Genomic DNA, 15,408 nt, shown 5'->3' on the forward strand with positions numbered 1-15,408 from the left:
TAGTAACTTTCTCCTTTGCTTTCACTGTGGTTCCTTTTCTCTCTGCCTTCCTGCTGGACTTTTTATTGTGAGATGTTGTTACACCAGGGAAGTCACTTACAAATCAGGCAGTATGATCTTCTCTATTGGAATGAAGGTGACCCGGAGGAACGAAGGGATGTTTTCCAAATTCTTAAAGTGATAAAGACCTGAAACAGGACAGTTGTCTCCCCTACCCCCTCACTCCCACCCCACATACCCCTGTTCAATTCTGCTATGCTGCCCAGGTGAAGGGCAGGATCCACTTTCCCAAGTGTTGCAGCTGGTGAGGGGGAGGGGCCGGTTCCCTCGCCCACCACAGGAGACAGGGCAATGGGGAGGCATTGTCCCCTGGTCCTCACCACCCCACCACTTGGCAGACAGGGGTGTGGCCAGCTCTCCCACTCTCACACCCTCAGGGACAGCTCACTCACACCTTCACCAACGGGGTCAGCTCCACTGTGCTACCCAGGCGAGGTTCAGAGGTGCGGGGCCTGTTTTACTGATTGCTACAGCTGGTGGGGGCGGGGCTGGCTCTCTTGGCTATCACAGGCAGCAAGGGGTAAATTAATCAATATTCTAATAACTTTCTTACCCAAAAGGAGAATCTGCCTCAGTGTCCCCCTTGAGTCCCATACTCAAAATCTTTCAGGAAGGTCATCTTAATCAGCTGTTTAGGAAAACTGCTTTTGGAAAACTCACGATAGAAATGAAAACAATTCGAATGGGTCTCTAAAGTCTTTCTTTGTAATTAATGCATGAGGAAGAACAGCTGGGCCAGGCTCTGCTGTAAAAACAGAGGGTTGACTAACCTGCCAAGATGTCTTTGAGACCTTGCACAGGAGCCAAACGATAATTGGCTTTGCAGGAATAGTACCATTGGGTCCTTGTCTCATGTTTGAGAAAGATCTGTCCTTGTGTTTGTAGACAAGGGCCACCAGGTCCTGCCGTAAAGGGTGCAATAATAATGTAGTTGGATTCTTTAGCCCTTTAGCAAGGTTCAGCATGCTCCCTTGTGCCGTCTCCTGCTGTGCAGTGAGCAAGATTCCGAGTGATCCTGCACATGTTACCCAGAGCTCTCAGGAACAGGGACATTTCTGTTTGTAAACTGGCATGCGTTCTTGCCTCTGACATATTGGGAAGCACCCTCTTATTATTCTGTTATCATTGCTAATCGTGGCCTTGGCAAAACTGATTGGGTGCTGAGAGACACTGCATACATTCCTAGGGGTTGGAGCAGTTACTACTGACTGGCCAGCCAAGAGCCAGACAGTCTGCTCTGTGGAGGAGGCTGTGTCTAGCTCCGGGGAGTGAGTCATACTTTGTTATAGCAAAGCTATCCCATTTTGTCAGTGGATGGTGTTTGGTCAAGCATGTGACATAGGTTGGTATGATAGGAGTTTCCCTGTCTAGTAAGAGAGATACTGGACGGGCTGGAGAGATGGCATCATTGCTGCTCTTCCAGAAGACTTGGGTTTTGCTTCCTAGCACCCATGAGATGGCTCAAAGTCATCTGTCATGGTAACTGCCAAGGATCAGACACCCTCTTCTGACCTCGGGCACCCAGGCATGCAGGTGGTTCAGTCATACTGGCAGGTGAAACACTCATACCTATAAAATATCTTTTTACAGAGAGGTACTGGAAGTGGATCTCGCTCCTGGGTGTAACTGAGAAGCATCTGTTTGAGAATTTGACACCTAAGGACTGTTGATGAAACAGTATTGACAGGGACAGCAATGGTGTAGAGCTGCTAAATTCGCCCTCCATCCCTGAACTCGGGTCTTAGAGTACCGAAAGTTCTCATTTGTTTAATCTACTTGCAGTCAAGCCTTCTGATTTGACAACCACAATTGTATCCTAATTGATACAATTAAAGGAATGAGCTTTGACATTAGGCATACTTGGTACTTAAGTTTGAATACTGGGCCAATACTAGCAGGTTTTGTGTCCTTTTGTGCCTTAATTTCTATATTTTTTATTTGGGTGTGTGGTATATGTATATGTTTGTTACCATGCCAGTGTGTGGAGGCCAAAGGTCAATGTTGGATGTCTTCCTTGACTTCTCTCTACTTTATTTTTTTTAAAAAATGTTTTCTTTATTATTTATTATCTATACAGTATTCTGCCTGCGTGTACACCTGCAGACCAGAAGAGGGCACCAGATCTCATTACAGATGATTGTGAGCCACCATGTGGTTGTTGGGAATTGAACTCAGGACCTTTGAAAGAACAGTCAGTGATCTTAACCTCTGAGCCATCTCTCCAGCCCTCTACCCAATTTTTTAAAGACAGGATCTGTCTCTGACCTGCAGCTCACTGATTCAGCAAAGCTGGCTGGCCAATGAGCTCTCAGATCTGCCTGCCTCCGCTCTTCCTGCTCTGAGGTTAAAGGTGTGTACCGCCACCCTTTGCTTTTATGGGATGGCGGAGGGCCAAATGCAGATGCTCCTGCTTCAGCAGCTGGCGCTTTACCAGCTGAGCCATCTTCCCAGCCCTTCTCTGCCTTTGCTTTATATATAGAAAATATATGTATGACTTAACCCACCTCATATGTCAATTGTGAGAACTAAATGAGATGATGGGTAGATGACGATAGCACAAATGCAGCAAATGTGAGCTATTATGCTTATTGCCTCTATACGGAGGCGCAGGACAGGTCTAGGGAGGTACGTATATTTGCATCTGGGCCGGAGTCTGTAGCTGGGAACAGTGCCCCTGGAGACCCAGGGAGAAGGAGTGGTGAGGAGCAGCAAGCACCCCATTATCCTACCCTGACTGGCTGTCCTGAAGATGCACCTATAGGAAGTTTGGATAAAGTCACAGAGCCCATTTGGCCGGCAGATGGGGGTCCAAAAGGGCTCTAGAAATTTGAATGACCTATTAACATTTAATAAGGGAGAGTTCATGCCAAATAATGGTTTTACCTGTCTCTATAAGAAAAAAAAAAAAACCGCAAAGCCTGTAATCGCTGAATTTGCTCATAGTCAGGCAATCTCATCTTATAATCAATCAAAATCACCTCCACAAAATTACCTAGGCTTTGAGGTCCCACATATAGGCTTTGGAGAGTGTAGGGTGGGCACGTGGGCTTCTGCTCAACCCTGGGATGCTGGCTCACCCATTCCCGGTGCCTGGATGCAACTTTGTTTAACTCCACCACGTGCTGATCTTGAATCAGTCACAGAACATCCAAGCTTTAATTTCCTTCTCTTGTAGACATGGTCAATAATAACAAGTATTTCATAGAATCACCGTGAGTTAAATGGGATCAGTCTGTCCAGTGCCAGCAGGGATAAGCTCACGGTAAATTCTGCCTTATGGTTACCGGTCCACAAAAGATCGTGGGAGCCATCAGGCCTAGAGAGTCTCTTGACCAAAGTGAAAGAAATATTTAAAGCTTTAACACTATAGGTTGGGGGTGTGGATGGTCCCAGGCTCTATGACCTCATTTGAAGAAGCAGAAAGATGACTATATTTCAAATCCACCCTCCTCCTTTTTCGGTATGGCTTGGTCCAGTTTTATCAAAACAAAAACAAAAGAGCTGCGAGAGGCGGGGCCCCTGCTGGGTGACTGTGTAGGGCTCTGCAGCTGCCACAAAGGCTATTTATCTCCTTTGCTGGGAGGCGGCAGGCCAATGCCTGGCCAAGCCTGGCTTTTCAGCAAGCTCGTGTGTGTGTGTGTGTGTGTGTGTGTGTGTGTGTGTGTGTGTTCCTGCCCCTGTTACTCTAAGATAGGAGGGGAGGGTGAGGAAGAACCTGTGGGAGCTGACTGCCACTACCCTGGAGTGCATGTGTGGGCGACTATTAGGGAGGAGGATGAGTGAAAGAAGGGGGCGGGGAGAAGGCAGTTGATAGGAAGGGAAAGAGAAAGGGAGGGAGAAGGAAAGAGAGAATGAGAGACAGGAAGAGGGAAGGAGAGAAAGGCAGAAAGAATGTGATAGAGAAAGGAAGAATGAGAAGGGGAAAGAAGGAAGGGATGGGGGAGAAGATGGGGGTTGGGGAGGAAGAAGTCAGGGGGCTACAGCTCTTTTAGCTGAGCTCTGGCTTCTTTCCAGGCTCCTGGCAGAGACCAACAACAGCAGGGCTGGATCACCAGGTTCCATTCCAGGGGCCGCTTCCTGCTCTGCTTTTCATTCAACTTCATTTCTATCCATCCTGCTACCCTGGCAAAAAGTAGCTATGGAGTGATTATTGAGAGAGAGAGAGAGAGAGAGAGAGAGAGAGAGAGAGAGAGAGAGAGAGAGAGTTTCTGTGTGTGTTTGTGCATTTGTGTGTGTATGTGTGTGTGTTTGTGCATTTGTGTGTGTATGTGTGTGTTTGTGTGTGTTGTCGTGTGTGTTTGGAGATCTGAGGAGAGCTTTGTGGAATCAGTCTCACCTTCCTGTAACACCCGGTTTTGGTGTTACACCCTCGGTACAGTTCGTGCGCAGCTGTACCGAATGCGAGTCCGGGCAAGGGCCTGGAGATTGAACACAAGAGACAGAGACCAGGGTCATTCGATAGGAGATCAAGCGAATGCCGTTTATTTAGACTTGGGGAAGCCCTTTTCTACCTAACTGCAGCACAAAGATCTCTCCGCCCAGGAAGGTGGGAAATTACCATATTAACAATGGAGAAGATTGCCTGCAGCTAAATCACCAGGTGGGGCAGGGATAGTATGGAAACACACAGGAAGCTTAGTTAACTGATAACAAACTGTCCCCGCCAATGCACCCCAGGAATAAGGGAGACCAGGCGCCCACACCTTCCACCTTTCCATGGCTTCTGGCGATCCGACTCAGGCTGCCAGACGTGTGCAGCGCTCACCTTTTACAAGCTGTGCCACCACCTCAGCCCTGAGTGACTTCTCATTGAAATTTAATTACTGGGACTCTATGGAAACTTGACACTAAGCCTCTGGAATAGACGAGGGAGGAGCTAGAGGAGCTACAAAAGAAAGAAGAAAGGCTGTGGCCATCAGCTGCTGCATGGCAGGCAGTGTGCGACCTGGCCTGTGGTCAATCTCTGCAGCCTTCCAATCTCTGCAGCTTTCAGGAGACTCTGTGCCCTTCAGAGCCAGGAAGGCGGCTGGCTTGCATGCTGTGCGCATCATACCGCCTCCCCAATCACGACAGGCTTTGGCTGGATGGCTTGGGAAGGCAGAGCCAAATGATGATTGTGACCTTCAAGGGGTCAACTGGGAGGGCTTGTAGAGATGCTTCTGCCTGCAGAGGTCTGAGGGGTTCACACAAATACTTTGTGAGCCCACATTGTTCTCACTCCTGAGGAGACTGTGGTGCTACTGTGCCCCAGGCAGTGATGGATGGCAAGGAGCAGGGGCTGTAGAAAGGGCCATTACTAGCTTCGGTGTCAAGACCTGAGTGGGAGGCTGCAGTACTTCACAGATGTGTCCTGTCTCACAGACGCATCCTGTCTCGTCCTTTTTTTTTTTTTTTTCTGAGTGGAAGCACTCACACGTAAAGATATTTGCTTAGTTTTTTTTTTTTTTTTTTTAAGAAAGTTGTTTCCAAATCACAAAAAGAAATTTATTTCAAATGCATAAGGAATATGCACATTTGATCAGGAAATAAACAGGTGTCCTGCAGGACAAAATCCCCCATGCTATGGAAGTGTCCCCTTCAAATCTTTGAGTTATACTGTCCCTTAGGTCGTACCCTGTTGCTTTGGGGAAAGGGAAGGTGAACTTCAAAATCATCATCATCATTGTTGTTTGCTTTGGAGACAGGGTCTCACGATACAGTCTAGGTTGGCCTCAAACAGATAGTAATCCTCCTGTCTCAGTCTCCTGAACATTGGGAACACAGACATGCACCACAAGCCTGGCTATACAAAACAGCTTTGAAATGCAAAAAATGTCTCTTTCCCTGTAGTACAGACCTAACAACCTTGGGACTTAGTATCCAACATCAAGGTCCAGGCTTTCCCAGTGGGAGGTGTTTCTTGCTATTTCGGGCTTTGTGTTTCCAGCCCCAACTCTGCTTCTGGGTACTGATGGGACCTGGAGAAGGGACTCCTGCTTTGTCTGCTAGGCTTCTGGCCTGGAGAGAATAAATAGACTCTCCGAGAAGCAGTCACTGCTTCTCTCCCGTGGCCGTTCAGGTCGTGCCAACTGTCTGCAGAAAGCGCGTGATTGACTGACCAACTTGCCCCTCTCCTTTGGCTGGGATCCCAATGGGCCATAGCTTCCTGAAGAAATCAGTCTATAAGGTCTGCCAGTCTGCCAGCCTGAGATCTTTCACACAGCATTGGAGGAACAGCTCTAAACTCGGTTACACACCAGCGTCTGAATAGGTAACCTTCAAGATATCTCCCAGCCCTAAGTTCTGTGATAGTGAAAGAAATAAACATTTTTTTTCTTGGTTTCACCGTGTTTTGACTCCTGTGTCTCCTCACATCCATTACCAGGGGAAGTATAAGTCAGAAAGAAAAATTTCCTGGAAAGCACAAAATAGGAAGAAAGGCACAGCGACTTCTAGCCCATGAGTAATTCATGTGTGCGCATCTTAGCTTGTTGGTGATGGTTTTAAGCAAGCAATATGTCTTTTTAGTGATATTCTTGGCTCACGTTGCACATGGGTCGATCCATCATGGCTCCATCTTTGCACAGAGCTGCACACATTTTTATAAAAACAAGCTAGTTTTTCATCAGTGACTTCAGACATCCACAAAGATAGCCTTTGGAGTTGGTCCGACCGGGATTTGAATCTGGGATGGGCCCAAATTGGGCTTTGTTTCTGTATTGGAAACTGGGGGTGAATACCCACGCATCGCCGTCTGGAGAATTATTAGTGATCCTTGGTTGAACGGGGCTGGTGTGGCCCCTCCCCCTTCACTTTTCTCTGCTAAGACTTGGCAGGCTTTGGGTCTGACTCTGCCTGTGTTGCAGAGAGCTACCGCAGGGGACCCCGGTGGGTAAATGAACAGCAGCAGGCTTCCTTCTGCTGAAGACTGAAAGGCTGCGGAACCTGGAAAGGTCTGGGCTATGCCTGCAGGGTTCAGAAACCTCAAAAGATGACTGAAGTTCTGAGGAAGCTATTTTCGAGTGGCGGCCTGCTGGGAGACAGCTCTCAGAGCAAGCTTATTTCTGGCCCATTGTAGCTTCCCACCCGGCCACCTGCGGTGCCTCTGCTGTTTGTCCCCATCTGCTGGTACAAAGGTGGACGCTCCTTCCTTAGAGAGGCAGACAGTGTTGCTGCCTTCCTGTGGACTAGCATAGAGACCAGCCTAAGAAGGGGAAGTTTCTGGAACAAAGGAGAGCCTAGATTGCTTACTAAAGAGTAGACATGCTATTTTCTATATTGGCCCCGTGGGTAGTCTGGTTGGCATCCCTCACGTCAGCATCTTCTTATTTACCTTTGCTTTTTGAGACAGGGTTTCTCTGTGTAGGCCTGGCTGCATGGGATGCGCTTTGCTTACCAGGCTGGTCTCCAACTCAGAGATCTGCCTTCCACTGCTGCTGAGTGCTGGGATTAAGGCGTGCACTATTGCCTGTCTTAAGTCAATACGTTTTTACGCGGAACTTCTGGCAGGGGAACTATCTCGCGTCTCGCCAGAAACCTGGGAAATGGTGACATCCATTCTACACCCAGTGCTTAAAACCCTCACTACCATTTCATTTGCTTTCAAATCTGTCATTTGAGCTGAACAGCAAAACAGCCTGTCTCTATTATGGGCCGCATCTGCTGAGGCAGCCCAAAGGCCAGGTGAGGTCACCAGCAGCTGACAGGTTGGCTTGGCTGGCATTGGCTAGGATCTTGGTTAAGGCTATTGGCTGACCACTGGAGCTGGGCTTCTCTACGTGGCTGCTCGACTCCCTCTGAACGTGGTAACTGAGTTCCAGGAGAATGCCCAGGAGGGCTGGCAGAAGTTACGATCTAAGTTTGGAAGTCATTCTGCATCTTTTCTGCCCTGCCACAGGTGGCCTAGACTCAGCAAGAGATTCGTCTCTCTCTCTCTCTCTCTCTCTCTCTCTCTCTCTCTCTCTCTCTCTCCCTCCCTCCCTCCCTCCCTCCCTCCCTCCCTCCCTCTCTCAGTAGGGTGGGTGTTGACACTATGTTGCAAGGCACAGCCACTAACAGCCATAGGAGAGGACCTGGCTGAAGTTGTTCCAAGAAGTATTAAGAAACACCAGAAAATCACCTTTTCATTTTATAGTTTTCAAAACTCAGAATAACAAAGGCGTGCCAGGACAGAGAAATGGTAATATAATAGAACATAGAATTTTTTTTTAGCTTTCCCTTAATATTTAAAGAATTTTCTTTTTAACAAGGTTCCATTTATTCGTGATACACTTCTAAGATGGAGAACCCAGTCTGTTTTTACACTCCAGGATGCAGTCTTCCTTAAAGGGCTTTTTGACTTCAAGATTATTTATCCGGGGCTGGAGAGATGGCTCAGAGGTTAAGAGCACTGGCTGCTCTTCCAGAGGTCCCGAGTTCAATTCCCAGCAACCACATGGTGGCTCATAACCATCTATACTGAAATCTGGCGCCCTCCTCTGGCATGTGGGCATACATCGAGGCAGAATGTATACATAAAAAATAAATCTTTAAAAAGATTATTTATCCATGATTGGTACTGTGTCTAATATTCTTATGGTTTAAAATTTCATACATCTGGAAATTTTGATAGAGAGGACTCAGACTAATTGGTGATTAAGCCACTTGGGATATTGGTTTATTAAATAGTCATCTTTTAGACTAGATATCAAGGAGGGCCCAAAGGAGGACACATGCATTTCCCTGGGAAGGGGAAACAGAAGAGATCTCCTGGGTAAACTGGGGGCAGGCGGGGATGGGAACATGAAGGATCAGGTTGAGGGATAGATGGCAGGGGAGAATAATGAAAGATATGACTTGGGGGGGGGGAGGCAGTTCTGTAAGGAAGACCCCAGCTAAGACTCGTAGCAGTAGTGGCTGGGTAACCTGAATTGGCCATCTCCTGTTGTCAGATTGGTGACAACCCCATTGTCATGAGAGAGCCTTCATCCAATAAATGGTGGAAACAGATGCAGAGATCCACAGTCAAGCACTGGAATTCTGTTGAGGAGAAGGAGGAAGGATTGAGTGGGGGTGGGGGAGTAGGAGGGAGTCAGAGTCATCACAAGTGGACCCATAGAAACATCTGGTTTGCTCATGGTGCTCACAGACTATGGGCCAATGGCTAGGGAGCCCACATGGTACTAGCCTAGTCCCTCTGCGTATGTGTGATGGTCATGTGACTTGATCTACTTGTGGGACTCCAGGCAGTGGGAATGGGGCCTGTCCCTAATGCTTTGGTTGGCTTTCAGGAACCTAGTCCTCATACTGGGTTGCATTGCCCAGCCTTACTATGAGGGGAGGCGCTTAGTCCTACCTCAACTTGACATGCCATGCTGTGTTGGCACCCATGGGAGACCTGCCCCTTTCTGAACAGAGGTGGAGGAGGTGTGGATTAGGAAGGGTTGACGGAGAGGAGGGGAGGGGAGGAAATGGGAGAAGGGGGAGGAAAGCTATGGTTGAGATGTAAAATAATTAAAAATTTTTAGTTAATAAAAAATTGAAAACAACAAAAAATAATCTCTTGATCACTGACATTTTATTTAATCTTATACCTAATCCCTATTGATAGGCTCAGTCATTCTACATCTTCTCATACAATCATGCTCACCAGCCTAGGAGCCAAATATCTGGTTAAAAACTCGGCAACATTTGAGCTACCACCGACTTGAGCTCTCTAGACCTCAACTTTCTTCTCGGTGAGTTGGGAATATTTTGTCTCCCTGCCCCCCAACTTGGGTTACTTTTAAGACCAGCATCCATGTAGCTGGTATTCTCTGGGATACCAACCCTCATGTGGACACTGGCATACAAGGTATCTATTTGGGGAACCTCAAGCTTGAGAGCTGTGAGAGGGTGAACAGAGGGAGATGGACCCAGTACCACCTTAGCCTGCCTCCCGGGGATCTGTATGTCACAGAGCTGGGACAGGCATTCCTGCGCCGATCGTGGAAATGAACAGGTAGCTCTTTGTGGTGGAGGCAGTTCCCAAAGGTGCCCACCAGTTCCAGCATCTTGGATGGCTCAGTGGTAGGACACTTGCTTAGCATGGGCAAGACCTTAGATTTTTTTTTCTTTATGTGTGTAGGTGTTTTGCCTACATGTCTGTCAGTGCACCGTGTACATACCTGGTGCCCACAGAAGCCAAAAGAGGGCATCAGATCCCTTGGGATTCTAGTTACACATGGTTTTGAGCTTCCGTGTTGGTTCTGGGAATTGAATCCACTGGCTAGTCCTCTGGGAGACCATCTTGTGCTCTTAACAGCTGGGTCCAAAGGTGTTGGATCTGATTTCTACACCATAAGCCAAATGACCTTGGTTGCATACTGGCGCCCAGCACGGGGCCTGTTTAAAGCTATTCATTAATCTTTCTTTTTTCTAATTTCAACTGCCAGTGAAGCTTCATGCTGGAAGGCCTTTTAGGTATGGTAAAATTTAGTTTTTAATTTTAAAAAATGTATATATATAAATTTATATATATGTATATATATTTTTTTACAATCTCTAACATGATTACAATGTAGTGCAATCAGCCACATACCCTCATGCCTTCTCTTATTTTCCTGCTCCCACTGTAACCCCTTTGCTTTCATTCTTTCATGTTTTAACTGGGTTTAATTAGGGCTATTTGCATGAGGATGGGTAGAGCGCTATTTACTGGAACATGGGCAGTTTACCAGGGGCTACACCATTGAAGAAATGGTGCCTCACTTCCCTATCAACCATTGATGGCCAGTTGTGTGTGTGTGTGTGACACACAAGTCCCTCCCCATATGGGTTTTTTTCCCCCATGGTTCATACTTTTATTGAGCTCATATTGAATTTATAAGGCGACTCGAGGCTTGGCATGTTTATGAGAAGGGCCAGGTTTTGTGCAGTCAGCCGTAATTACTGTGTGTTCATGAAGGCCATGGCCATGACGTATCCTGAAAGTGGTATGTTTCGATATGTTAACATCACAGAGGCAGAAAGAATACACGGGGAAGGGATAATATATAGAATGGAAGATGTTGGTGCCATGTATCCAGATGAGGTTTCCTAGGCCAGAATTTGCCAAACTCAACTTCAGTCTTGAACACTTTTCTTTCCATATTTGTCTTTTTTGCACATTTCTACCTTTAAAAATGTGTCTAAAGGAGAATGAGAATGTGATACACAGGCTGTGGACTGACCCAGTTATGGGAAAACGTGGATGTGTAAACAGGCTGTGGACTGGTCCAGTTATGGGAGAACGTGGCTGTGTAAACAGGCTGTGGACTGACCCAGTTAGGGGAGAACGTGGCTGTGTAAACAGGCTGTGGACTGACCCAGTTACGGGGACTCCTCTGAAAAAGTATTTGCAGAGATCAGACAAGATGAGGTCAACAATGAGCTTGTCCTTTTATTATAAAAGTAAAATAAAAAATAGCATTTATAAATCCAACATTTTTTCTTTTAAAGTATTTGATTTAGAAAACATATTTACAATAGTAAAATGCAGAAAAGGGGGAAAATACTATTTTCAGCATTGATTGTAGCAGGTTTTAAATATTGTTAAGTTCATGTGTTTTTTTTTTCAAATCACAGATAAACCACGTTAGAAAAAGCAATGTCTTTTTTTTTATTACTCATCACGTTACTCATTTAAAAATATCTTTCCTTAATCTTAATTTGGATGCACAATTGTACTGTAGATGGCTAGAAAGGACACCAGGTGGAGACAGTGACACCTTTTAATGACAGCAGGAGCCCGGCAGAGGGACAGCAGCAATGACACAAAGCCAGTGAAATCCAGTAGCAGCTGGAAAAGCTCAAGCCACCATACCCCAGCCACAGCCGAGTGCTGTGATCTCTAGATACCATCTGCTTGGGACAACTCAGTCATTTCAGAACCAAGAAAGGAAGCCGAATTCAGGAGGCCTTGGACGAAATCAGGAACGGCCCGGTGGGCCGGTCACCCTCCAGCACCTTTGGACTCACTCTGCCTTCCTCCTTTGGATGGATGCAATAGCATTTCAGGCTTTGGTTTACACAGTGTGGGAAACTGCAGGCTAAATTTTGCCTTCTATAGGTCCTTCCTGCCCGTAATTGTGGGGCATTTTGTTCAGAGACAGCATTGAGCTGTCTCCAGGTAAAGACTCCGTAAAGCTGAGTTTGTGGAAGGACGTCTCCACACCACTGTCACAGATACTGTCATTGTCCCGGAGCTCATCTGTGGAGAAAGCACAAACTCGTTAGGCTCTGGCTAGGCCAAGGCGATGCCTTTGTTCTGCCTGCTGTCCTAGCCATCCTCAACCATCAGCTTCGCATAGCTAGACTCACCGGAGAGTCTCAACCTAGGGACTACCCAGAAGGCATTGCTCTGTGGGCATGTCTGACGGGGACTGTCTTCGCTGTTAACTGAGGTAGGATGGCCTGGCCCACTATAGACAGCATCGCTCCCTGAGAGGTAGTCCTGGGCTGTGTGAGACAGTCGCTAAGCATGGGCCTGCGAGGCAGCAGGCAGCAGTCCTCAAGGGTTTCTGATTTGGAGTTCCTGCCCTGACTTCCCTCAGTGATGGGTGGTAACCTGTAAGCTGACACAAACCCTTTCCTCCCCTAAAGGACTTTTGGTTAGGCATCAGGGAAAAACAAAAACCCCACCTTTCACAGCAGCAGGCCTCCCTTCCCTGACCAGCCATGGACCTCTATATGGACGGATGTCCACCGGCCACCACATGCCACCTGGCCACCCATGCTCATCAGCTTTGCTCACAGTGGCGTGAAGACAGCAAATGACAGAGAATACTGCTGTGATTGGAGTTGGCTAAGAGTACATCTTTCTCTTGATATCTTGCCTCTGTTTGTTGGAATCCTTTCTGATTTCTCTTGACTTAGAATATACATATTTTCCCCTTAGGAATGAGGCATATTTTTCTAACCGCCCTATTACTTTTTACAGCTAGGAAAACTGCTGAACATATGACAAAATAAATTCATAACAGAAGTCGGAACTAAGAGAATGAGATCTCTCTTTGGGCTGTATGAGCTACTAAATAATACACATTGCCTAGAAAAATTTTTGGTGCATGAAAATGAGGATGTTTTGTAAAAATGCGTCTATACTAAAAACTTAAATTCTATTTGTTGGAAAGCATTCTTGGGGATCTAACCAGAGGAGATTATTCTCTGTACAGAGCGACTAAGAAAACAGAAGCCTAATATACACTAAACAAATGCTTGACTCTCCATGCTTTGGCTCCTGGGATGGCAGGAATTTCCCACCTCCTGGCTTTTCCAAAGACACAGGAGGAAACAGTCTGGCTCACAAAGTGCCATCTTTCTAGCTGCTGAGTACTGACTTTTTAATTATTTTTTTTAATATTTATTTTATTATGTATACAATATTCTGTCTGTGTGTATGTATGTAATGGGGGCGGTTGCTGGGAATTGAACTCAGGACCTTTGGAAGAGCAGGCCATGCTCTTAACCTCTGAGCCATCTCTCCAGCCCCCTGACTTTTTAATTATTATAGGAGACATGTGAACGCCTTGTGACAACATTGTGGTGCCGAGAACAGACGTGGGGTCAGCAAGGAAACAGGCCCTGCTGGAGTTCAGCAAGAAATGAGGCTGGCTGGACTGGACAGGAGTCAAGCAGAGAAGGAAACCTGCTAGGTTGAACACGAGGCGCTGAGTGCCAGGAAATGTTCACGACAGCTCTTAGAACATTGTCTTTGTCCGGAAGAGGGCTATATTTTTGACGGGGGTAGCCAATGTGAGTTTGTGGAAGGGTGAAGAGCTGTGTGCAGGTAACGGGATTTATTCAGACACCAAGGAAGGTGAAATGTCAGGGGAACTGATGGGACTGGAAAATGCTAGTCAAGATCATCCAGAGGGAAAGAGACTGCATGTCCTCTCTTACGTGTGGATCCTAGCGTCCAATTGCCACATATGTGTGCTTATGTGGGGTAGATGTGGGGAGCAGCCAGGAAACTAGAAAGGGGCACTGAGTGGGGGAGGAGGTTTTCAGAGGGAAAGGGTAGGGGGTAACAGAACATACGTGCAAGTGAGGACATGGGGCTGGGCAGGGCTGGGGGTGAGAAGAAGAGGGAGTGGAGAGGAGGAAAAACCAGAACTAAGTTCACAGGAATGCCATAAGGAAACCAAGTGTACACACACATGAACACACACACACACCGCACACGTGCTCGGACACATACATGCTGCAGAGAAGGGAGCTTAGGATTGGGCCTGGCTATAGAAAACAGTGAGGAGGAGGGAGCAAGGTGGATGTGAGGCCCTGAGTGGGCACTGAAGAGCATGGGCTACCAGCTATGCCAGATGCATCAGGGACATGAACAGGGAGGTGGCCAACCTGGTGGCCAGTGAGGCTATGTGAGCGGAGCAGGCCTAGGAGTGGTGGGGACAGAAGCAGATGCAAAGGGCTGAGGTGACAGGGTGGGCAGCATGTTTAAAACTGTTCTTCCGAGAAGCCTGACCCAGCTAAGGAATGCCAAAGGAGGTCAAGCTTTGTTTTCTCTGACTTTATGTTTTAAGGATGAGGAAATGACGGCCTGATAACTAGGTAGCTATCCACAGCAGGTGGGGAAGGAACTGATGATAATACAGAACAGAGGCAAGAATCAGGCAGCCGGGACCTGCTGAAGGTGAAAGGGATGTCCCCAGGGGGAAGACTGCCCCAGGCAGAGGGCACACAACCTACCGAGCCCAGAGGGGTCAAAGACAAGAGACTGCAAATTGTTTCTGTTTTCAATGGGGTTTGTGGCAAAGGTACAAGCTGAGCAAGAAGAAAAGGGTGTTGGGTTTAGGGAAAGCATGGCATGGTTTGAATAAGGCAGAATAACAAGACTGTAAGAAGTACAGTGTTCATGGTCTGTACTGAGATCCATTCCTACAATTGTATGCTTTAGGGGAATGACAGGTGGGACTGTTAATATGGGAAAACCAGGCAGGACACGAGTGTAGATGGGAGCTGAAGGGAGGGGGTGGCTGGTGGGGGGACGTGGAGGACTGAGGGAGGAGATGGAGGACCTGAGGGAGGAGGTGGAGGACCTGAGGGAGGAGGTGGAGGACCTGAGGGAGGAGGTGGAGGACCTGAGGGAGGAGGTGGAGGACCTGAGGGAGGAGGTGGAGGACCTGAGGCAGGTGGCATGGAAGGAAGGGTCATACATTATGTCTGCTATTGTCTGGTTGCTGCTCCTTGTCTTGTGAACCCAGGGTTATTAATCTTTCTTAGAACCTCTCCTTAAATTGAACAAATATGTGAGACAGTGCTTCTTTAACCCCCGTAACCAATGTTTACTGAGAATATAAGTGACTCATGTGCCAATGTGAGTGTCTATAGGAACTGCCCCTTCATGTGTATGGGAGC

General features: G+C 47.3%; 1 protein-coding gene across 1 annotated transcript in view; it reads right to left on the reverse strand.

The window, feature by feature from the left end:
• Positions 1 to 11,412: 11,412 nt before the first annotated feature.
• The window catches only part of Nfkb1 (nuclear factor kappa B subunit 1), a 108,446-nt gene continuing 104,450 nt past the window's right edge, over positions 11,413 to 15,408 (reverse strand). The window contains exon 25 of the mRNA XM_050143353.1: positions 11,413 to 12,247. Within this exon, the coding sequence (XP_049999310.1) occupies positions 12,087 to 12,247 (161 nt within the window). The 3' untranslated portion in view covers positions 11,413 to 12,086. The remainder of the gene's footprint in view (positions 12,248 to 15,408) is intronic.

The sequence above is a fragment of the Alexandromys fortis genome, unplaced genomic scaffold, assembly GCF_014885135.2.
Source record: "Alexandromys fortis isolate MF-2015 unplaced genomic scaffold, M_Fortis_MF-2015_v1.1 scaffold_19, whole genome shotgun sequence".
NCBI lineage: Eukaryota > Metazoa > Chordata > Mammalia > Rodentia > Cricetidae > Alexandromys > Alexandromys fortis.